Source organism: Ambystoma mexicanum, chromosome 2q (assembly GCF_040938575.1).
Source record: "Ambystoma mexicanum isolate Mex_15411 chromosome 2q, UKY_AmexF1_1, whole genome shotgun sequence".
NCBI classification, from domain to species: Eukaryota; Metazoa; Chordata; class Amphibia; order Caudata; family Ambystomatidae; genus Ambystoma; species Ambystoma mexicanum.
In genome coordinates this window covers 731,834,890-731,859,137 of record NC_090924.1, presented here as the reverse complement: position 1 = coordinate 731,859,137, position 24,248 = coordinate 731,834,890, and the positions used below count along the sequence as shown (strand labels likewise).

The following is a 24,248-nucleotide window of genomic DNA, read 5'->3' as shown; positions in this document are numbered from 1 at the left end:
GGAACTGAGACCAACATGCATGGCTCGAGCCCTTTATATGACGGAAGTCAAGGGACTAAAGCTACGCGGCCTCGAGCACAGCGCCTTCTGGCGAAATTTTTTTCCAAAGAAAGCAGCATGCAGGCAGATTATATCTAAGATGAAGAATACGTAGGAGGACACAATCCCTTCGAAACTAGTTCCTGTACAACTGTAAATATGTACAATAAAGCTGATCTGGACCAAACCTTATGGCTCCACAGCTGGTCTGTGTATAGATAATCAGAGCCCAACAACTTCTATAACAACTGCATGCATCCCTTTGGGAGAACCTAACTGTTCTCATGACTCATCAGTCTGTTTTGATCTAACCCTAACCTTTCCTGCCTTGAAAACTCAATATTGCAAAGGTGATACTATATAACTGCTATACTGACCTCAAATGTCGTCACCTCTGGGGGCCGGAACATGTGTAATGAATTACTCACCTGTTTTATTGTTCACTTTTTGAATTGAATCCCAACTTGGAATTAATGATACAGCTAATTACTGCTTTTTAAAGAATGCTTTAAATATATGTTTATACATAAATTATATACCTTTAAGTGTGTATGTGTTTTTTTGGATACTTCCATTTACTGAGTTCATTGTACAGCTCACATTACCCCTTCTTAAGATAAGCCTGGTAGCTGAGTCCCAGTACCAGCTTGGGTAGTACAGGCCTATATTAAAAGGTGGGTTACCTGATACCAGGAGAAGTCTTGTGTAGTCCCACACCAGTTGGACTGCACCAATTCTTACCCAACACATACTGAATGTGTATGATAAGGTTTGACTTTCCTGGAATCACTTAGGTATTCTGAAGAAGGTTCCATCTTCTGTCTGAGTACCTTCAAGCATTGTGGTGCGTTTGTTTTTATAAATGTGTTTATGGCTCTAAGACCAGTACTTACCCCAAGACTTAACTTGGCCGACTTGTATTTAAAATAAACCTTTATTTCGTATAATACTTCTGATTGTAAGTGTTTCTATTGAATCCTTTGTGTATTAAAGGTTCTATCTACTTGCTATAGCCCTCTCCCACCAAAATTAAGCCTGGCGGCTCGATTTATGCTACCAAATACTCAGGGGGTACAGTCTTATACTGTCTCAGTTGAATGGTTTTAACAAGCCCTTAGTTAGACGTCAGGAAAACAATGTCCTAACAAGGGGGATACTAGATATCCTTTTGGCACTCCACATAATGAGGTGCGTGCCAATGTTGCAGACTATAGAGTTTTAGGAGATCTCAAAGGAGGACCCTAAGGGGCCCCAGCAAAAAACTGCCCATGAGGAGCTGTGTGCCGTTATGAACTGGGGGTAGACAGACTCCATAGTGCAGATAGAATACAAAGAATAGAGTTCCAAAGACAGATCCCACAAGAATGAATGAGTAGAAAAAGATTCATTCAGAATTTAAAAAAAAAGGTCCAGGATGTCCAGCAAAAAGTGCTCAGGGTCTCACTAAGAGGGGATGAAGCATACAAATGATAAATCTCTGTTAGGGAGAATTCTCATTTCTGTGTTAATTCCCTTCTACCTTGGAGATCCTCAGCTCTTTTGCTGGACTTTAGGACTTTTAATTTTGATCCTGGAGGGAGTGAGACCCTTTTCCCACTCATGTATTTTCATTTGATTTGGACCCAGTGTTTCTTTTGGTTTTGGAGTCTGACAAACTCCATAGGCATTACCTTTTTGTATTGTGACACACAGCACCTTCAGTGCAGTGTCACTGAGAAGTCCTTTGGATTTCGCTTGAGGTTTGGATACCTTCTCTTGGATAAACTACTGTTTCAAAGAGCAGTGAAGTGAAATTGACTTTATTTACCTTTTTCTCTTTGTAGGCCCAGCACACACACCATCTTACATGGAGTGCTGGGGGGATACTTAGCATATACCCTTTTGTCTACCTTCTCATGTAACATTTTTATGTTACCCTTACTACAATTAATGGCTGGTGGCCATGGTTTAATTTTCCTACCATTGTGCGTTTTTACCGCAGGCTGAATCCTCAGATGCAGTACTGCACCGATGGGTACCCTTTTTGTCAAACTGGCCCTAGTCTTTTTTTGCCCTTTCTTGTTTGTAAGGTCCTTATTGTGATTTACTCTGCGCACCAAACCAGGTTTGGTCCCTTTGTTCGTTTTGTCTTTGGTGGCATTCACCAGTGAAGCCCGCCTCTGGCTCCAGTGTGTCTGGCAGGGGCAGGAAGTGAGGGAGGGGCCTGAAACTCCCTGTGCATAATCCCTTTGGTTACATGAATGCACCCAAAGGTGATAGGCTGACCGGGTGTCCTTGAGTGGCTGTCCTTTTAGGACAGCCACCCTGCTGTGTGATTGACAGCTAGGCTACGAATGAATGGGAGAAACCTGCATAAATGGCAAGGCTTTTGGCTTGGAAGGCAGTCTCGACCAGTGGACGAAGGAATCTGAAGAACTTGGAAGATGTTAGGGAGAATTCTCAGGAATGTGCCAATTCCCTTCACCTTAGAGACCCCTGCAACTTTGCTGGATTTTTAGGACTTGATTTTTTTACCTGGAGAGTGTGTGGCCCTTTCTTTCCCCTACCCCCCATCTCATGTATTTTGATGCATGTTTTACTTGTGTTATTTGATTATGGCATTTTAGATGACTCCATAGGCAACATCTTTTCATGTGTTTCACACAGCACCTTCAGTGCAGTGACACAGGGAAGCCTTTTAGGCTGTCCCAAGGTTTAAATACCTTCTCTGGGATAAACTACTGTTTCCCAGAGAAAGTAAAGTTAAATTGACTTTACTAGTCCTTTTAAATTTCTAGACCCAGCACACACTATCTGCCAAAAGAGTGCTGGAGGGGTTACATAGTATCCCTGTGTCTAGAAACTCATGGATCAGTCAAATGCTACCCTTTCCTATCGAAATGGCTGGTGGCAGTGGCTTTATAACGAACTATCATAATTTTTCCCGACCGCGAACACCGATAGCTAAAAATCGCAGGAGCCATGTTTTTCAAGATGGCGTCTGAGCACCTTCTGTAAAAACAGGTCCCGGTCTTTTTTTGCCGTTTCCTTTTGGAAAGGTCCTTCTAGAGTTTGTCTCTGCGCGCCAAACCAGGTGTGGTCCCTTTGTTGCTACGCCTTTGGTGGGCTTCAAGACTGAAGACCGGCTCTGGTGCCAAGTGTCTGGGGTGGCCAGGTAGTGAGGGAGGTGCCCGAAACTCCCTGTGCTTAGTCTCCTAGGAGACCCAAATGCACTCTGGCGTGATTGGCTGGCTGGCTGTCTGGCAAGGAAAGCCACCCTGCTGGGTGAGTAGCAGTTAGGCTGGAATGAATGGGAGAAAATTGTTTAAAAGGAGAGTCTCTTGGCTTGGAAGGCAGAGCCAACCACTGGAACGAAATAAATCGAAGACAAGTTGGAAGAGGACCGCCTCTGCAACTCCTGGACCGTTGGTTCGCCCGGTGAAGCCCTGCTGCAGGTCCGAATCGACAAGTTCATCTCGACAGAGAAGCCCTTCAAGGACGACTTCTCCCTTTGAGTTGGTGGGGCCAATCAAATCGTAAGCCACCTGGACACCTTTCTCTGAGCTGGTTGTATTTTCCTCAGAGTGCTGCAGGAAACCAAATAACCAGGCAGAAGGGCACCAGTTTGTGTGCTTGACGGCAGCTACCGGAATCAAAGATTTGCTAGCTTTGTAACCAGTTCCCATGCAGGGCAGGTGTCCCCCGACGTCCTCCCTCTTGTCCCCACGACTGAGGCTCAGGAAGAGCGAGATCTGCAGGAACTGCCAGGAACATAAGTCTTCAGTTGCAACTTTTTCTTCAATATAATGTGCTGTGAAAATCCAAGCGAGAGAACTTACCTCTCACTCGAAAGTGCGTAAAACTTTGGCAACTTGCAGGCCTAGTCAGCTTGTGACCCGACATATGAATCTTTCTTCTATGAACTACTTCCGAGAACTGTAGCAAAGACTTTTCCATTTAACTACCAGAACCGTTTTTACTTATACAAGACTATAGCCCATTGTCTTTGGCCTACCCATTGCATTTGATCAACTCCTCTGGTGAACTAAACTATTTGCACTGTTTAATAGTAACTGTAATATTTGTTTTATTAACATGCCTTTTTGCTCCTACTTCAAATGCTCTAAATGCCATTTTGCTACTCCTTCGAAACAGTTTAAATGTCACAGAACCGGATAGTGTGAAGTACTGAGTATATTTTAGTGTGATATTGATTGCCTCCTCTTAATGAATGTTTTCTAACTGACTAATAAATTAACAAGCGTTTTACCAAGAAACCTTGAGTCTAAGTGTCCATCTGAATACTTGTGATTATAGACCTCTGTGTAACACCCTTACAGCTCACATTCCCTCTTGAGATAAGCCTGGCTGCTCCGCTCGCTACCAAAAACTGTGTGGTACAGACTTCTACCAAAGGTTGGTCTTGCTTACACCTGTAGTCATAGTTGTGTGTAGTGGTTCCAGAGGGTTCTGCATGCAAACTCTGCCTAACAGAAGAGACACCAGCTGCAACTCCTGGACCGTTGGTTTGCCTGGTGAAAACCTGCTGCACTGCTGAAACTCAGAATTCGCCTCAACTAGAGAATCCTGCAAAGGACGCCTTCTCCCTTTGGGTTGGTGGGACCAATCGACCCCAAGGCGAATTCATCTGGAAATCCTCACTGAGCAGACGGTACTTCCCTTGCTGCTGCAGGAACCAATTGCCAAGGAGAGGAACACCAGAATCGAGTGAGTCATCTTTAATTAGGACCCGAGCTCCAGGAAGATCCTCCGGACTCCCATGAAGCAGGACTAACCAAACCTGAGCCTCCTCAACAGAGTGCTGGGCCCCAGATGCGAGGAAAGTCCATTAAGGTATCCGTGAACCACGGTGGTGGTATTGTGAGAGTGGTGAGAAGATGAAATCGTGAAGTACTGCTGACCTAAAGATTGCCCATTGCTGCCGCCGACCATCAATTTACCTAGACGTTTGCTCAATTAACATTGGCTGTCCTGGCTCCCTGAAAGAGTCTTCTATCCTCCGACTTTGTGCTTTAACTATCCCTCAACAAAAGTCACACATTCTATAACTTGTGTAGCTGGAAAAGGGTTAAATTTACTTTGCATTGGGGGTTCAAAAAGTACTTAGCTGCTTAAGAGTATTTGTTACCCAATGTTTTAGCCCCAAAACCTTTTCTTTGACACCAAACTCAGTATTGCTCTAAATGTAACAGTGATATATCAATGTCCACAGTGTCCTAACTATTGAAGTCACCTCAGGGTGTAGGAAGAATCTGTGTGCCATCCCAAAAGGGTATCTACTTACTTTAATCAACTGAACAAGTGTTTTTTCAAGTGTATTTTTATTGTTGCCAATTGCTCCCTTCTAAAGAAGGCTTATTTTAAAACTGTTAAATTAATAAATCATTATTTAATCAAGAAACCTCTCTATATTACAACCCTACAGCTCACATTCACCCCTCTTGAGATAGGCCTGGCTGCTCAGTTACTACCAACTTGTGCAATACAGACGTGCACCAAAGGTTGGGTTACCTTCTGCCAAGAGGACAAGGCTGGTGTAGTCTCTCACACAGAGCGAGTCCTCGAGGCAGCCCAGACACAGCAACATGACCGCGAGTACGCATTGAAAATATCGGTTCCGCACCCGATGGGGATTGAACACCACCATGAGGACCTAGGACATGATTTGCCTATGGTTCTCATAATAACAGAATTTTTCCAGCATTTGAAAGCTGATGTATGCTAGTCCCCGCTAACAGTACACTCAACAAGAGATATTTTGCCAACATAGCTACAAGAACATTAGCCCTTTACCATCCGTCATCTGTCCTGAAGAAGGCCTTTTATACCAACACTTGAAGAACTCACTACAGGTGGTTCATTCTACACCAGATAGGCCGAAACGCGTCGATATATTATCCTGCTACACCACATTGACGAAATGCCATCACTTCTAAATAGAGAACTGTTTACATAGACAGCAGTCCACTACCTGCTGCTGGACAAATATCACAATGGCTACTTCAAATACTGTACATATCTGAAACCAATAAATTGTTTGGCAGAAATCACCAAAGAAAAATTGTCTAAATGTATGTTTTTTTAATATGTTTTGAATTGAACTGAGCAAGACAAATAAAAGTTATATATATTTTTTCCTAAATACAGGGGTGTGTATGTCCACAAAGTTTTTTGAAAAAAGTTATACAAAGAAATGAGAATCAAAGAAAGTGTATAGTAAGATATAAAGCGGTAGACACCGGTAGCTCCCGTTTCATTTTTTTCTTCCATAGTCTCACAGGGTTACTACACACAACGTTACCTAACACACAGGGTCTTGGACTTCATCCTTGCAGCATTTCAGTGCAAAAGAGATGCGGTCCCTGGGCTTGAGGCCAAGGATATGTCTTGCGGTTCTGTTCTGGATGAGTTGCAGAGGGCGAAGAGCAGATTGAAGGTTGAGGAAGAAGCTGTTGCAATAGTCCAGCCTAGAAAGAACCAGGGTTCTGGAGACAGTGAGCCGTTGGGGGGGGGGGGGGGGGAGTGAGTAAAGGAAGGGTACCCCTGAAGTGGTATAGCTGATAGTTGCACTTTTTTAGAGAGGTCAGAAATGTGAGATCTTGCCTCGCAGGTCGGTGCGGGCGCAGGGCTAAGGGAGGCCAGCCAAAAAGAAAGTGGGACAGAAGTAGCAGCGGTCCCAATGCAAACGATCTCAGTCTTACTGGCGTTGAGGCAGAGGTCATTTGCAGCACACCGTGACTGAATAGCGGACAGTCAGATATCAACAGGCAGGAGGAGGCGGCGGCTGAAGGTAGCCTGAAAGAGTTACGTGTCATCCATGTAACACTGGAAGCTAGAGGTGAAAGTGGCAATCAGACGTGCCAAGGCAGTCATGAAGACATCGAAGAACCAAGGGGAGAGGTTAGATCCCTGGGGAACGGCACAAGTTAAGAGAGCAGTAGTCGAGAGAAACGCTCCGAGTTCCACCTGGGATGGGGGGTCAGAGAGACAGGAGATTAACCACGGCAGAGCCTGACCTGCAATTCCCAGGGTGTCACAGAAATGTGTGATCAGGATGTTGTGGTCAACTGTGTCAAAGGCAGAGGAGAGGTCAAGAAGAATCTGGACAAAGGGTGTGTTAGTGTCAAGATTTGAGAGCAGTTCTTCACGGGTGTTCAGAAGAGCAGTTTCCGTGCCTCTGGATGCTCTAAAGCCAGACTGGTGGTCATGTAGGCAACCAATAGATGCAGTGTGGAGGATCAGCTGATGGCAGCCAACTTCTCCAGGAGTTTGCCCAAGAAAAGAGTGATTGAGATAGGACGGCAGTTTGCTGGAATATAGGGGTGGGCAGAGGGTGCACAAGGGAGTGCTTCAGGGCAGTTGGGAAAACTCCAGTGGAAAAGGAGAGATTGCAGAGATCGCCCAAGGCTGGGGCGAGGGGGGCAGTATTGTCCTTAATGGTTTTAGAGGCGCACAGGTCCACCCCGTTTGGATGAGTCCTTCAAAGACCAGCCTTGACTGGTGACCTCATCAGGTGTGACGGGTGAGAGGAGAGGGTAAGAAGAGGGGGGCCAAGGGAGGCTCTGGGGTTGGCATATGCTCTGGGGTGGAAGAGAGGGAGGAAAGCATGTCTTGTGGTTTTTGTGAAGAAGTGTGGAACTCGGGCCGAGTAAAGGTCCTGGGTGGGTGTGACAGAAGAAGAGGCTGCTGCAGGATTGGCCAGTTCCTTGCAGACTTTGAAACGCTAGGTTGTGTTTGATGCCGCAGAGAAGCCTGCTTGAATATAGACTCTTTTCTTGGACCGGTTGCAGAGTCGATATTGCCTTTGAAGGAGGGTGCGGGCAAGTTTGTCAGATGGTCCGCCCGATGAGTTCCATTTCCGTTCAGCTGCTCTATATTTGCGTTTAAGTGCAGCCAAATCGGAGTCGTAACAAGAGTTGCACTTTTTGGAAGACTTCAGTCAGACCCTCATGGCAGGGGCAATAATGTCAAGAGTTTTGGAGATTGAGAGGTTGAGGTTAGCGAGGGCTGTGTCAGGGTGGGAGTCAGCCATAGGAATGGGAGGAGGAGAGTAGGTGGAGGCAAAAGCAGCCACTGTCACTTTTTTTTAAAGACTCTGGTGACTGAAGCCTAGTGGCAGTGCCATGTGTGTTGTTGCAAGAGGAGAGGCGAGTGTCAGGTGTGTTGAGAAAAGAGAGTAGTTTGTCCAAGAGAGAGGGGTGTCAGATGAGAACATCCAAGGTGTGGCCAGCAATGTGCGTGAGGCCAGAGGGTAGGATAGATCTGGAGAGAGAGTTGCATAGGTTGCGGAAAGGTCCTGAGGAGTCAGGAGAGTCCAGATGGATGTTGAGATCACCCATCAGCAGGAGTTGGGGAGAGTAGAGAGGAGGCCAAGTAAGCCCATTCTGAGAGGTAGAGAGTGGACTGTCCTGGTGGCCGATAGAAGGTGGCCATAGTGAGAGAGATTTAGGGGAGAGTGCGAGTCTGCAAACTAGGCACTCTGAGGAGGAGTAGGTCTGAGTAGGGATGATAGACGCCGGTATCCATTCTGGGAAAATAATTGCCACTCCCCCGCCTGTCTTCTTAGGCCTAGGCACAGAGGATTTTGTAGACTTCAGGGACGAAAGTGTCAAAGCTTGTGACAGAGCTCTCCTTGAACCAGGTCTCTGTAATGGCGAGCAAATAAAGAACCCCGAGTTCGATGAGGTTGCAGATGTCGGATGAGTGTTTGACAGCCGAGCGAGTGGCAATGTGGTGCAGCTTGCCATCTTTCACGGTCTTCCTCTGGGGAGTGCAGGGGACAGTGGTCCTCCCCAAAGAGGGCAAGAGGGCCAGGGGGATAAATGGAGGATGGCGAAGGAGCCAAGGCTGACAAGGGAGTCGGGACAGTAAGGCAAGGCAGGGGCACCTGTGCAGGGAAGGAGGAGGAGGGTACAGGAGGCAAGGGAGCCTGTGCAGAGGAGGAGAAAGGCACAGAAGGCAAGGGAGCCTGTGTAGAGGAGAAGTGAGCAGCAGGCAAGAGAGCCTGTGCAGGAGGAGGAGGGTGCCTAGTACCTGAGCTTCGAAGTCCCTCAGTGTAACAGCCGGTAGATGACCTACGTACCCTCTGAGGATCAGCATTATGGCAAGTGAAACACAGAGAAGGATTTTAGGGACCACAAACAGATGGGAAACTCACAGGGAAAGTCTGCCTGATGGGATGCCCTACAAAATAAAGGGGTACTCACCTTAGCTGTATTTATCTCCCTGTAAACAGCATTGAGTGACATTGAGAAAATCTCCCACGAGGGTTGCTCTCTGTTTTATAAGACTCCATAGAAGCAATCACCTGCAGCTCTAGCTTTCTACCAGTGATCGTCCACAGGCAGTGTGTGGTTTTGTGAAGGGCTCTTGCCAGAGAGACGCCAAGAAAATCCAACGCAAACAGACATGCCCCAGGAGAGCAGAGGGTTGGGTAAAAGAATTGAAATAAAAAATAAAATAAGAAATTGAGGGAAAGCATGCAAATAAAATTAAGATATGTAACCATTCCCGACATATGGGAGCTGTGGTTGTCTGTCTGATTGTGATGCAAATGGCTTCTGTCCTGTCCCGATTGGGATGTGGGTGCACCCATAAGGAGGAAAGGGGATTGAATGTGGGAAAGCCAATGAATTGGTATTTCAATCATGTGGAAAATAAATCACAAGTACTTTTCTCGTATACACTGAAAAAACTGCCTTGAAAAATAAATGGGTACAGTTTTACAGGATGGGTAGCCGCCTCAAATTAAGAGTTATGAATTCCTTCTGATGTGCTAGAAATAAATCTGAAGGTACAATAATCAGGAGAACATATGTTTTTAACAGAATTTAACAGATGGTGAAAACACAAATGCATTTATTACAGCTTCTAGGTTCATCATCCCATTAATCAAGATTTTTGTAACATCTCTTAGCTCACCAACATACCTCCAATGAAGAAAGAATCCCTCTCTTGAATAGGGGGAGGGCTTCTCCAATGATCCGGAGGAGGAAGTCTTGGTCCATGGTTTAAGTTGCCAGTATGATGTGCAGGGACTAGAGGTTGAAACTCTGGAGCACCCTATTATAGGATTGAGAGAGAAAAGAAAACCATTAAGAACATTTATATTTTTCGAATGCCTTGTGGTAAAATTCTCCTTCAAACAAACGTTGCTTTAATAATTAGCACCTGAAACCTGCATGAGCAGTGTTGCTCATACACAAAAGGAATAAATGTAAAAAAATATTATTTTAGATTACATCTGTATCACCAAATGTTTATTTCTTTGAAGGCTTCGTGAAATCTCTGAACTTAATGACCCTTTTATGCTTCCAAAGACTGACACTGTACAATATGAAAAAAATGCTACTGACACTAATCTTGTTAAACCTTTCTGGTCTTAAATGTCGATTTAGAACCACTTAAAATTTTCATCTTTACGATAAATCTTCCTAACCTGTGTCAACTCCAGAACCTTTTGCTTGGACTTGGTAATTATTTTACTTTGTACCTAGGTAAGAGGGAATCTTTTCCCCCTCTATTCTAGTATTTACTCTTTTTATGGGTCACCTCTGTGTCTCTCCATAGTGTATGGTTGGAGTTTTAGTTTCCAATCATTTTTGGTCTTAGGCTGGGTTGCCCCTTTGGGTGCCCCTGTTAACTTCTCTTTCATGTACTTGGGTGAACTACAGTTCCCAGGTAATAAAGAGGGATTTTCATCCCCTTTACATTAGTGAACAAGCACAACCCACCCTATGTGTAGTGCTGGGGCGATGCAATGCATCGCATTTCTTAATTATCTGGTAAAAAATGTTTACAACTGAGTTTAAATGAATGGCTGGTCGCGGTGGTTTTACCTTTATGACTTTTAGTCTATTACTCGCAGGTTGTTAATTGAACATTGGTAATGCACGAAATGGCCAGAATTTTGCAAAAATGGGGGGCTCCTTTTTTCGCCATTTCTTGTGTGCTTGCCGTTTGAGGTCTTCCTCTGCCATTCTAGGCAGGAAAGATCTCAGCGGATGTTTTGTCTTCGGCAGGAATCCTTTGTATTCCCCCCCACAGGCTCCAGAGTGAGAAGGCAGGAAGCGAGGGAGGAGTCCAAAAATGCTTGGACAGCCAGACCACTCCTTACTGTAAAATGCATGTAGGGAATGCAGAAGCTGTGCTGTAGTACCTGTTAAATACTCTGAACCTGGAAGCTGCTGACAAGTCGGCCGCTTCAAGTTTTTCCTCGGATTCCAGTAGTCTACTCTGCCTTCCAAGCCAAAACACCTTGCCTTTCATGCAGGTTTCTCCCATTCATTCCACCCAAGCTGTCAGTCACCGAGCAGGGTGGCTGTCCTTGCCGGACAGCCAGGTGGCCAATCACCTGAGAGTGCATTCCTGTCCCCTAGGAGACTAACCACAGGGAGTTTCGTGCACTGCCCTCGCTTCCTGCCCCCGCCAGACATCCTGGTGCCAGTGGTGGGCTTCACTTGTGAATCCCGCCAGAGTCAAAACAAACAAAGGGACCCAACCTAGTTTGGCGCACAGACTAAATCTCAAGAAGGACCTTTCCACAAAGAAATGGGAAAAAAAAGAAGACCGGGCCATTTGATAAAACTGGCACCCATAGGTGTTTTACTGCAGCTGCGAACGCAGCAAATGCACACCACAGTATTTAAAAGTAAACCACTGCCACCAGCCATTCATCGAAGAAAGGGTAACATGAGAAGCTAGGCAAAGGGGATACTAAGTAACCCCTCCAGCAACCTATTGCAAGATAGTGTGTGCTGGGTCTAGAAAGTTTACAATGTAAGTGAAGTCAATTTCACTTCACTGCTCTTGGAAACAGTAGTTTATCCAAGAGAAGGTATTTAAACCATGGGAAATCTATAAGACTTCCCTGTGCCACTGCGCTGAAGGTGCTGCGTGATACAATGTAAAAGGATGATGCCTATGGAGTTTGTCAGACTCCACAAACAAAAGAAACAGAGTTAAAAATCACATTAAAATACATGAGTGGGAAAAAAGGGTCTCACTCTCTCCAGAAAAGAAATTGAAGTCCTAGAGTCCAGCATAAGAGCTGAAGGTCACTAAGGTAGAGAGGAATTAGCACATTTTTTGAGAATTCTCCCTAACAGAAGTCCTCTCATCCAGTTCATCCAAGCCCATTGCTGGAATCCCTCTAGGGTGTCTTCTTGGAAGTCCCTGGAACCTTTCCACCAGTCTAAAGTAAAATACTTACTTGTCTAAACAGCTTTCCTCTGGAACTCTGACTTTTCCTACATCTGTGCCTATTCAGACCTGTATGTTGTCCACTAGAGACCTGTTAGGACAGTTTTTCTTCAGTCCAACTAAGGGCTCAGTAAAACCCTTCAACTAAACAGTCGAAGACTCCGCTCTTAGTATACGCTGTACCGACTGAGTATATGGTAGCATAGACCGATCAGCCAGGCATATCTTAGGAGGGAAAGGGGGCTGTAGGAAAGTACACTGAACCTGTAGTATACCAAGGATTCAATAGAAACACTGACAACCAGAAGCATTACAAAAGTTTTATTATAAATACAAGTCAAGTCTTGGGGTAAATGCTGGTCATAATTATAAACACGTTTATAAAAATCCAACACAATGCTTGAAGGTACACAGAACAAAGCATAAAACCTTCTTCAGAATACCTAACAGTAATTCTAGGGAAGTCTGACCTTGTCATACAGGTCACATCTATTCATGGAGTAAAAACTGTAGGGTATTTTGTGTAGATTTGGGGCCTGGCGGTATTTTCTTACTGCCAAAAAAATGGTAATTCGGCAATGACAACTCCATGCATTTAGATTGGGTTTGGCCTTATTTCCTTTCATGGACCGTTCCTTATTACAGTACACAGGATCGTTTAGTGGTATACATTTATGTTGGTGGTATTTTCTGATGGTAAATTACTTAGTGGTGAGCATGATTTTCCTTCCCTATATTATAGGCCCATCATACAAAACCTTCCTTATTTTTGTTTAGACTATTCGTGTGATCTCTGGAGAACCGTGGACTTACATTATTCAGAAACACCACATTTTCATATATAGTTCCACCTGTGGCTGTTATCACTGATTTATCTACACCAGTGAATTATGTCTCCGTGGCCCCATTACTGGTTCATAGACCTCCAGTAACCTATGTATTGTATTTAGATTTCCCCCAGACAGCAAGCACTGGGGAACACACGCATACAACTATTTATTACTGCAAAGTCTTATTTTTAGACAACTTATTCTTTCTGTTTTATCTACATGGGAAAAATGACAAATTCACTACCTACAAATCTTCCCTGTATCACAAGTGCTATTCCAGATGCACTAAGAAGGGAATAGTTTCTTACCTGTAACTCCATTTCTCCAGCATTGGTATCTTTCATGGATTTGCATGCTTAGAATATTCCCCGTCGTCAGACTGGGAACCCTCGATACGTTTATAAAGCGGTTTTTCCCTAGGAAAACTTCGACACTTGTGTCCTACCCATGTCGTTCCTGAGGCCGTCCACGCACGCCCCAATAGGACGTGGCCGTATAAATGCCCCGCCCCCGCGGCTCCCTTCAGATTTTAACCACTCCAAAGCAGCATGGGGGCAAATACAGTGTGTATATTGCGTTCAGGGGAGGCCGGCGGGCGCATGTGAATCCATGAAAGATACCAATGCTGGAGAAATGGAGTTGCAGGTAAGAAACTATTCCCTTCTCCAGCATTGGATCTTTCATGGATTCACATGCTTAGAATAGATTGCACAGCAGTAACTGATATGGCGGTGTGAATGCAATTAACATCAATTTTACCACATTCTTTATATACCTATGTTCCCACATCAATACACATGCATAAAAATTATAGATATATACATACACACATATATATACATATATACATACACACACAACACTACCTGCGCTTAAGTACAATCATATATCTACATATCTTTACCCATATCTACACATATGGAAAGCAAGCCTCAGAAATATAAATATATATATGATATAATAAATATATATTTATATATAAGTCGTTCCCGCTGGACGGGGCTTACCTCACTGAAACAGATGGCGCACGACTGCTCTTCCCATCTGCACATCGCACGCATGCTGCCTTTCAAGGTAGTAATGGCGGGTAAACGTGTGTCGCACTGACCATGACGCCGCTTGGCAGATGTCCGTCAGCGGAATCCTTGCCCACAGTGCCGCCGATGACTACGTTGATCTCGTGGAATGAGCCCTCGGACGTCCTTCCAGCGGTTTTCCCGCCTTGGAGTGACAAAAAGCAATTGTCAACGATTGTCCTAGCTAGTCCTTGTTTTGAGATTGCCTTTCCTCTCGTCGACGGGCCATAAGCCACAAACAATTGCTGCCTAGTTCTGAATTGCTGGGACCGATGAAGGTAGAATTTCAGAGCCCTCTTCACGTCCAAAGTATGGAGGGCTTTTTCCGCAGCTGATTAAGGAGTTGCGAAGAAGGTAGGAAGAACAATTGACGAATGTTTATGATAAACAGTAGGCACTTTCGGAATAAAACGAGGATACCACTTTGTCCTTAAAGAACCTCAAGTACGGTGGATCTATGACCAACGCTTGTATCTCCGAGAGCAGTCGAGCTGACGTGATAGCTACTAGAAAAGCCAACTTCCACGATAAGAACTTCATAAACGAGGAAGCCATCGCTTCAAAGGGAGCTTTCATTAGCCACGCTAACACCAAGTTGAGACTCCATGTCGGTGGAAAGCGCTTAATCGGGAGGAATGTACGGAACAGACCGCTCATGAAGTGCTTTATCAGCCTATCACTAAACAAGGGAGACGACTGCCTTTTCCTTGTGAACCTTGAGATGGCCGCCAGGTGTACCTTTATCGACGAAAAAGACAATCCGCTCTCTGCAAAATGCAACAGATATGGTAGAAGTTGTTCCGGAGTTACATTCAAGGGGTGCAATCCTGGCTGGCTTTGACACCACTCACAGATTCTTCTCCACTTGCATGCACGATGTGTTCGTGGAAGGAGCTTGTGCGGCTTGCAGGATTCTCCGACAATCCGACAAAATGCTTAGGGCACCAAACTCTGAGAAGTCAGGAGCCAAGCTGTGAGATTGAGACTGTCCGGGTTGTGATGCCACACTGTCCCTTTGTCCCGGGACAGGAGGTCCGGGGTTTACCGAAATGTTATCGGCTGCTCTACTGACAGTTGGAGCAGGTCGGAAAACCACGCTTGCCTCGGCCAATACGGAGCCACTAGGATGACCCGACAACTGTATCTGCGAATCCATTGTAGGGTCCTCCGTATGAGAGGAAACGGGGGAAAGGCGTAGAGAAACTTGTCCGTCCACAGGAAGAAGGCTTCCCCCAGAGAGCCCTTCAGTGGCCACCTGCTGGCGTACTGTTCGCATTTCTTGTTCTCCTTTGTTGCAAAGAGATCAGGGGGGGGGTTTCCCCCACTTCTCGAAGTTCTTCGATAACTGAAGGCTGTCTAACTCCCATTCGTGTACCTGGTCCATTTTGCTGCTGAGGGAGTCTGCTTGTTTGTTCCTTACTCCAGGGAGATGGTGAGCTACGATGGTTATATCGTGCTTCAGAGCCCAATGCCATACCTTCTGAGCCTCGGTGGAAAGGGTTCCGGACCGCGTGCCTCCTGGTTTTCTCAAGTAAAACATTGCTGTCGTGTTGTCTGTCAATATTCTCACTACTGAGCCTTTTATGAGTTGCAGGAAAGATTTTAGGGCCCAATGCACTGCCATCAACTCCAGAACGTTGATGTGCAGGAGAGATTCCCTGGGAGACCACCGACCTTGTGTTTGGAGAGTACCCATATGTGCTCCCCAGCCAGTCAGGGACGCGTCTGTCACTATGGTCACGCGAAATTCCAGTTCCTGGAGGGGTACCCCCTTGGATAGTTTCTGAAAGCTCTGCCACCATCGAAGAGCTCTTAGGAGCTTGTCGTCGTCGACGACGATAATTTTGTCCGACCAGAGACCTTTGGTCTGGGTCCACCGATCCGCCAGGAACTCTTGGATTGGCCTCATGAACAGGCAGCAGTTGTTCAGAGGAATGCAAGACGCCATAGCGCCCAGAATTGACATGTATTTCCTCACCGACACTTTGGTATTGATCCTCCACTGACCTGCCATCCGATTGAGTCTGTGGATTCTGTCGAGGGATGGTTTCACTAACCCCAATTGTGTTTCGAACTGTGCACCCAAGAACACCAAGTTTCTCGATGTAGTCAACAAAGACTTCTCGAAGTTTACTGCAAATCCCAGCCGTCGTAGCAGCTGCATGGTGGCCTGCAAACTTGTTTGAGTTGCCATAGGAGAGGATCCTCTCACCAACCAGTCGTCGAGGTACGGGTACGCGTGATGGCCTTGTTTTCTCAACCAAGCTGCAACTGGTGCTAAACATTTCATGAACGTCCTGGGAGAGGATTTTAGTCCAAACGGGAGCACTGTGAACTGGTAGTGAGTCCGTCCTACCGCAAACCTTAGGAACTTTATGTCGCTGATGCATTGCTATGTGGAAGTACGCGTCCTGAAGATCCAGAGAAAGTCCCCTCCTTGGACAAACCGGATCACTTCCTGGAGTGTGAGCATCTTGAATTTTTGCCTTTTCAACGTTTTGTTGAGGTCGCGAAGGTCGAGAATGGGACGCCATTTTCCATTTGGCTTTTTCACTAAGAAGTATCGGGAATAAACCCCTTGACCCCTCTGCGACACAGGGACCATTTCTATAGCCCTTATTTGTAGCATAAGCGCTACCTCCTGTTGCAACACGCTCAGGTGGGGTTGAGCCAAAAACGCTGCAGGAACATGCGGAGGGTTGCTCTTGAATTGCAGTGAGTGTCCAAGCCTTACGGTGTCCAGCAGCCACTGATCTGTGGTTATTTGCTCCCATTCGTCGACACAATGCAATACCCTGCCTCCCAGGAGGTTCTGACGGCCGTCATTGTTGGTCTTTGGGCTTATCTCTCGACGACGAGTAGGCCGTCTTCTTCCTGGATGTCTGGTAGTCTCGGCATCACTTCGCCGCTTGCGAGGCCCGCCTGCAGCCCTGCGACGAATAAGTCGGCCTATTGAAAGGCCTGTCTCTTGATGCTGAGAATCGGGAGTTCCCTGATGCTCCCCCCTAAAGGGGCGAAAAGAATGAAAATTCCTTCCACTCTGGAGGACACCTAAAGAGTGCGCTGTGTCAGAGTCCTCATTTATGCCCTTTAAAGCCTCATCCACCTTTTCGCCGAACAGAAGGTCTCCCTCAAATGGCATATCCAGCACCTTGTATTGCACCTCAGGTCTAAAGTTGGTGCATTTTAGCCACGCTTGCCTCCGTAGAACCACCCGGTTGTTAAATTGTTTAAATCCTGATTCTGCGAGGTCCACAGCAATGTTAATAGAATGATTTGAGGCCTCCTCACCTTCTCGGACGAGTAACATTGCCGCCTTCCTATGTTCTTCTGGAAGATGCTCTAGTATAGGTGCCAACCAGTGCCACATCTCTCTATCAAAACTGGCCATTATAGCCAGAGAGTTGGCGGCCTTCACTGTCGTCGCTCCCACCGACAACACCTTCTTGCCAAAGGCATCCTGTCTTCTGGCCTCGTTCTCCGGGGTGGGGTCGAGCATTTGTGCTGGGACCTAGCTTTTCTCGCCGCCGCAGCTGACACTACCGAGTCTGGGGCTGGTTGGAAGGATAGACACTCGGGGGTGGATTCAGGAGCCTTAAATATCTTCTCCCGCCTACCTTTAATTACGGGCTCCAAGAAAGGATGACGCATCGTCTGTAAACCCTCCTGCCACACATGATCCAGGATGGGCACCGAGAAAACAGACCTTCTCTTCCCCATGTGGTCGAATAGAAAACAGTCTTTTTTCTCTTCCTCCTGAGCTAATCCGAACTCGGTACACGCTTTGCTCATCATGACGGTTGAGCTGGGCTCCTTGGGGGTTCGAATTCATCCTCCGATTCCCAGGTTGGATCCCTAGAGGGGGACAACGAAACATCCGATAAGGACTCTCCTGAGTCTGACAGCTCCCCTTCCTCCTGGCGTGCACCTGCGAGGCCGTCACGCGTCGGTACAGCCGTCGACATCGGAGTTGGCTGACGGGAAGGTCCAGGTTTGTCGACGGTCGATTTTGTCTGAGTTGCCACCTGAGGTAATCTTTCTTCCAATTTCCTTAACAAGGTCTGCAATGTGGATAGAACTTCTAGTGATAGAACAGACTGCGGGTTAAGAAGAGGGGTTGTAACTGGAATATTAGTTCCACTGGAAAGAGTTAACTTGCTAACCCCCTTGTAACCCGAGCTCTGCAGGCCCAGCTATCCTCTCACACTCCTCTTCCACAGAGGACACCGACAAGGCCGCCTCTTGCTGCAGCACAGACTCCGGTAAAACCGGGTCGAATACCTCCGGTCGACAGGCTTCTTGCGGGATCTCTGTCGACGAGGCTAAGGTTGGGCCAGCCGTCGTCGTAGCAACTACCTGCGGCATAACAATCGACGAAACCAACTGAGTCATTGGTAGCGAGGGAGTCGACGATCGCCCCGCCGTTGACGGTGGTAAATGCGCAGTTCCTTTAGACGTTCCCGCCTTTTTTGAACTTGACCTGTGCTTCTCAGACTCTCTCCTCGAGGATGATCTATGGCGATCACCTGAGGAGGAGGATTTCAACTTCTCCTTTCTCTCCTTCTTAGACGATGGTGATGAGGTTTTCTTCAGCGAAGACTCCCTTGCGGAATGGCTTCCCAACGACCCTTTCTACGCCAGGCGTGGTTTTTTCACCGGGGGTTCGGCCGATGCCGAACGGCAGGGGGCCCCTGAAGATTTTGATGCCGAGGCCACGCTGCGCATGGAGCCTACCTCTGAAGGCAGGTACGCACCCGCTCCATCGCTCAACCAGGCCACTAACCGCCGACTCCGGTCTTTAAGAGTCTTTTGGGAGAAGCCCTTACATATGTTGCACTTGTCTGCCAATTGGTGAGGGTGTAGACAATATATGCAGTCCATATGTCCATCCCCCTCATACACTTTCTTCAGCCCGACGTAGCGCACGGGCGACAGCGCTTTTCCAGACATTAGGAAAAATACAACGAACAACCTTGACGAAACAATAGATGACGCGAGGTGATCCCACTGCTTTGTAAGACGGTTGAAATCTGAAGGGAGCCGCGGGGGCGGGGCATTTATACGGCCACGTCCTATTGGGGTGTGCGTGGACAGTCTTAGGAACGACGTGGGTAGGAGACAAGTGTTGAAGTTTTCCTAGGGAAAAACTGCTTTATAAATGTACCGAGGGTTACCAGTCTGACGACGGGGAATATTCTAAGCATGTGAACCCATGAAAGATCCAATGCTGGAGAAAAGAGAAAAACAAAAACACACTACACATCTGCTTTTATGTATTTTGTGTATTATAAACAGTTGCATTTCAGAACACCATCTTAACCTTTTGTTTTACAGAAACAAACAGAAAAAATGTACAGCAGCAGAACGAAATTCACTTTGCATCATCTGTAACAAAAAGAGAAAAAAAATATACAGCAAAAGAACAATATTCACTTTGCAACATTACAGCGTGTCAAGTAAACACAGGGGATTCCTTTTTCTACTCTGCCTGCCTGATATTAGGTAATTCGTACAATAGCACACAGTAATCTCACTCCACTTGTATAATTACCAGCTATCTGTAGCTCTCCTACACACGATATCCCCTAGCTCGTCGCCTCCGATGAATGGGCCCAGTGTTTTCTTTGTGTTTGAAGTTTGAAGCGCACAGCGAGAACATGGAATTCTCAAGCCGGTGCCAAGTGAGACTGGACCTGCCTCACAGCCAGTCTCAGATGCTCCGTCTCTGCAGCTCTGTCAAAAAAACCTCACGGCAGCTCAGCCAAATCCATCTGACTTTTTTTCTGTCAGACTTTCTCCAGCACACCTCTGTTGCATCCCCCATGCTTACGTGTCACCAATCAATTTCAAAAGATCGTATCCTCCTTCCTTCAACAATAGCTCGGCTTTTACAGTAAGAAACTATCTAAACTCATTTCCTGGCATGCAGATTTTGCTTCCTGCAACACAGTGAACAGAGAGAGCAAGGAAAAAAAAAATCTGACTGCACGTTTAAAAATGACTCAGCATATCTCTTCTGCCTCTTTTTCCACATGGAGAGCACATTATAATGTTATTGAGTTAGTACCGGTGTTAGTATTTGTTAATTAAGTCAGTCAATTAGACAGCTAATGTGTTCTCTTGTAAATGAGGCATTTCAAATAAGAGAAAAAGAAAAAAATATATTCTAGATGCTTTTAAATCTGCAGCCTGTCTCCATTTACATATCCATATGTTACGCTAGCGATATATGGCTGGCTATACGTGTGCCACATTGTTGATGGCCATCATTTTATCATATTCAGTGGCGCTGTACTTACTCCAAAAACACAAATTATACTACAAAACCATCAGTTACTTTTACATTACTTTATATTAAGTCAAGGGTAGTAGACCCTGTCAGTTATAAAGTGACTTGTTCCTGGGCCTCAGTCGTGGGGACAGGAGGGACAAGAGGGAGGACGTCTGGGGACTCCTGCACTGCAATGGGACGGTCAGCAGCAGAAAAGGACAAACTTAAATTCAGCTGCATTTTGCAGTTTCAGCTCCTCGCGTCTCTGCAAATAGCACCACTGAGGTCTCTCGGATACCACTCTGTACTTTCCTCGCATCTGAGGTCGTCCTGCTTCTGGAGGGTCATTGGGAGCTTCTAGCTGGAATTCAGAGGTTGCATTCGACTATGGATTTTTCGACCCCAGGCAGTGGAGTTCGTCTTGGGGTTAGTTAGTCCCACTAACGCAAGGTAATAAGTCAACCCTTCCAGAGCTTCTCTGACGAATTGAAAAAGGAGTTTCAGCACAGCAGTAGGGCTTCACAGGGCAATTCAAATGTCCAGGAGGATTCTAGGGGAATTCCAAGCTTCAGCAAAGGAGCAGGGCTTCACCAGGCAAACCAACGGTCCAGGAGTTTCAGCAGGCGTCTCTTCCAAGTTCTTCTTTGGATTCCTTCGTCCAGTGGTGGACTCTTCCTTCCAAGCAAAAGACCTCACCTTTTATGCAGGTTTCTCCCATTCATTCCAGCCTAGCTGTCCTCCAGGGACAGCCAGCCAGCTAATCACCTTTGGGTGTATTCCTGTAACCATGGGGATTAAGCACAGTGAGTTACGGGCATCTCCCTCACTTCCTGCCCCTGCCAGACACGCTGGAGCCGGAGACAGGCTTCACTCGTGAAACCCGCCAAAGACAAAAACAAACAAAGGGACCAAACCTGGTTTGGCATGCAGAGTAAATCTCAAGAAGGACCTTTCCAACAAGAAATGGCGAAAAAACAAGACTGGGCTGTTAGGACAGTTTTTCCTGAAGTCCAACTAAGGGCTTAGTAAAGCCATTCAACTGAGGCAGTACAAGACTCCACTCTTAGTATAAGGCTGTACCACCTGAGTTCATGGTAGCGTAGACAGAGCAGCCATGCTTATCTTAGGAGGGAGTAGAATCAGTACACATGACATTGTGATACAAATGATCCAAAGAAACACTGAAACACTTCATTGTAAAAATAAAGGATTTATTTAAATACAGGTAGGCCCAGATAAATCTAGGGGTAAGTACGTACTAACATTATATGAAATCACAATATAAAAACACAACACTATACTTGAAGGCACACAGACCCAAGTATAGACCTTATTTGAAATACCCAACAGTAGTTCTAGGAAAGTCAAAACCTTTTCATACACATTCAGTATAGGTCACACCTATTCTTGGGGAGTAAAAACCAATGGTTACTTTCACAATAACATTCAGTAATGCAAGGGCAGTAGACCCTTCCAGTTGTACAGTGACCCTTGATACAAATCACATAGTCAACTGGACAATACACCTTTGGTGAATAGTGGAACACTTATTCTAGGTATAGTAAAAACCTAGAACTACTTTAGTGAGAACACACAGTTATACTAGGTGAGTAAAAACCTAAGGATTTAATATACAATTACAGGTGCTTTTGAGATCAGTGAACCACAGATAGTTATAAGCAGTAACTCATGTAACTTATTTTTGGGAAGGCACACCGCTAACTCAGGTAAGTAAAACCCACATACTTTTTTAACCTCACAATGTAGGGGAAGTAAAACCCAATGTTACACTTTCTGAATGTCTCAGTTATTCTAGGTAGGCAACAATCTAATAAAGACTTATTCTGGACGAGCTAGCAGCAAGTCAGGGGAAGCAAGACCCAGTTGGGGGACACTTGTACAATTATCCTCAAAGGACTAATCTGGCGATACCAACAGTTGGAGGACACTCCTACAATTACCTGCAGGAATAATCTAGTGAAACCAACACTTTACTTTTGGGAAGAGGCACAACCTAATCACGGGAGAGTAAAATACCTTCACACCTACTTTCTATTAGACTGGCAAAACACTTACTAAGGAAGGAAAGATGTTAACCATAATTTTAAGAATAGTGCATCACACATTCAGGATCAGTAAGAACGTTTGTAACTGTTCATTCTTAGAATTACAGTTACCAACCAACTCTTTACAAGTAATTAACTATTAAACACTTTAAACACTTATTTTCTTTTGTAGATAAAAGTCCCAATCCCTTGAAAGTCTTTCCCTTATTTATGGAGCATGAGTGTTCTCAGTGGCTGGGGGGGTTCACTAGGACTAGTGACAATTGGGCAGTGTCAGGATAGGTTCTTGAGTAGCAAAGTTAGAGCTCCTTAGGAAAACAGGGCAAACAGGCAAGTACTTTACTTTAGAGTTAAAAGAGGGTCCAGGTGAAAGCAGGATTCTAGCAGTGGGACTGGGTGCACTGGATGAGAGGACTCCCAATCACAGAAAACAACACAGCTACACAGAAAGCCTAACAGGCTTAAGGCAATGCATACCCATGCCAACACGGCACCTCAGCATTGAAGATTTTTCAGCAGGAGGACTTCAGGGTCTGCAGCTAAATACCCGGTCGATGGATTCCTTGTCGTGGTGAATGAAAACAAGACCTCAGAAGGGACTTTGCAGCAGGGATCGAGGAATAAGGCTCTAGGCAAGGGTTCCCTCGCGGCTGAATGCAGTTCTGCAGATTTGGCACCTTTTCAAGGAGCACAGAAGACAACAGAAAATCGCGGTTGAATTCTTGTTGTTCCAAAGGTCCAGCACTCTGTTGAGGGGACTTTTCAGACTTGATTCAGGTCTCTGGAGATCCACCAGGATGCCCACGAAGTTTCAGCGAGAATCGGCAAGACCGTGCACCGCACGATGGCTTGAGGTCCCAGTGCAACAACACAAGGTCGCAGCAACGCGTGGGATGGCTTGAAATGCAGGTCTCCTTCAGTATAGTGGGTCTCACCAAGGACGGGGTCGTCATTTTCAGAGTCCCCAGGTCGATTGGAAGGAAAGGTTACAGCAGGCTTTCCGGTTGCTGGAAATCATTTCAGCCGTGTTTCCTTCATCTTCCTCTTCGGTTTTGGTTACAGTGGTCGACTTTTCTTCAGCCTCCAGGTTCGCAGTATTTATCAGGAATTACAACACAACCTCTGCATTCGCTCTCCACATTTTACAAGAAGGGGCGGTCTGGTTGTCCAATCAGGACAGCCAGCCCACCACTGGGATTTGTCCCCATTCAAGCAAGACGCAAGACAAAGGGCTGGGGAGTTTTGGACTCCTCCATCGCTTCCTGCTCTCACAGACAGACTGGAGCCTGGGCGAAGATAAAAATCAGACAAAGGAATTTCCCGTCCTGGATTTCAGGGGACGGAACAAGAAACGACAAACAATAAAATGGAGAAAACAAATATAGGGGCCATTTTGGTAAAATGAGCACCCTTGGGTGCCTTTACTGCAGCTGTGAACACACCCCACGGTAAAGGTGCACCAAATTAATACAAGGTATCACAGCCTATCTCAAGAGGGGTAAATGTGAGCTGTAGCAATGAAATTCGTAAATACCAGTAACCAAGTAAAACTTACACTGAAGGATTCAGTTATAAATAATTAAGTTACTCATCGTAGTGACTAACTTAATCCTTGTCCATAGCCCCATTTCCTCCATAATTAAGGGACATTCCTCCGTCCCGTCCCACAGGACGGAGGAATGTCCCATAAGTATGGGGGAAAGGGGACGGGACGTAGGAGTATGGCTATTTAACATCAATGTTTTTAAATGTGTTCTTTAAAAAG

At 45.9% G+C, this 24,248-nt stretch overlaps 1 protein-coding gene across 6 annotated transcripts in view; it reads right to left on the bottom strand.

Annotated features, from left to right (window-relative positions):
* RBM33 (RNA binding motif protein 33) overlaps window positions 1-24,248 on the bottom strand; it is a 1,526,085-nt gene that overhangs the window by 779,604 nt on the left and 722,233 nt on the right. For all 6 annotated transcript variants that reach the window (XR_011303311.1, XR_011303310.1, XM_069647955.1 and 3 more), the window contains one exon: window positions 9,969-10,101. Coding sequence is in view for 4 of the 6 variants with exons in the window: in XM_069647955.1 (XP_069504056.1) it covers window positions 9,969-10,101 (133 nt within the window). In the remaining 2 variants the exon portion in view is untranslated. The remainder of the gene's footprint in view (window positions 1-9,968; window positions 10,102-24,248) is intronic.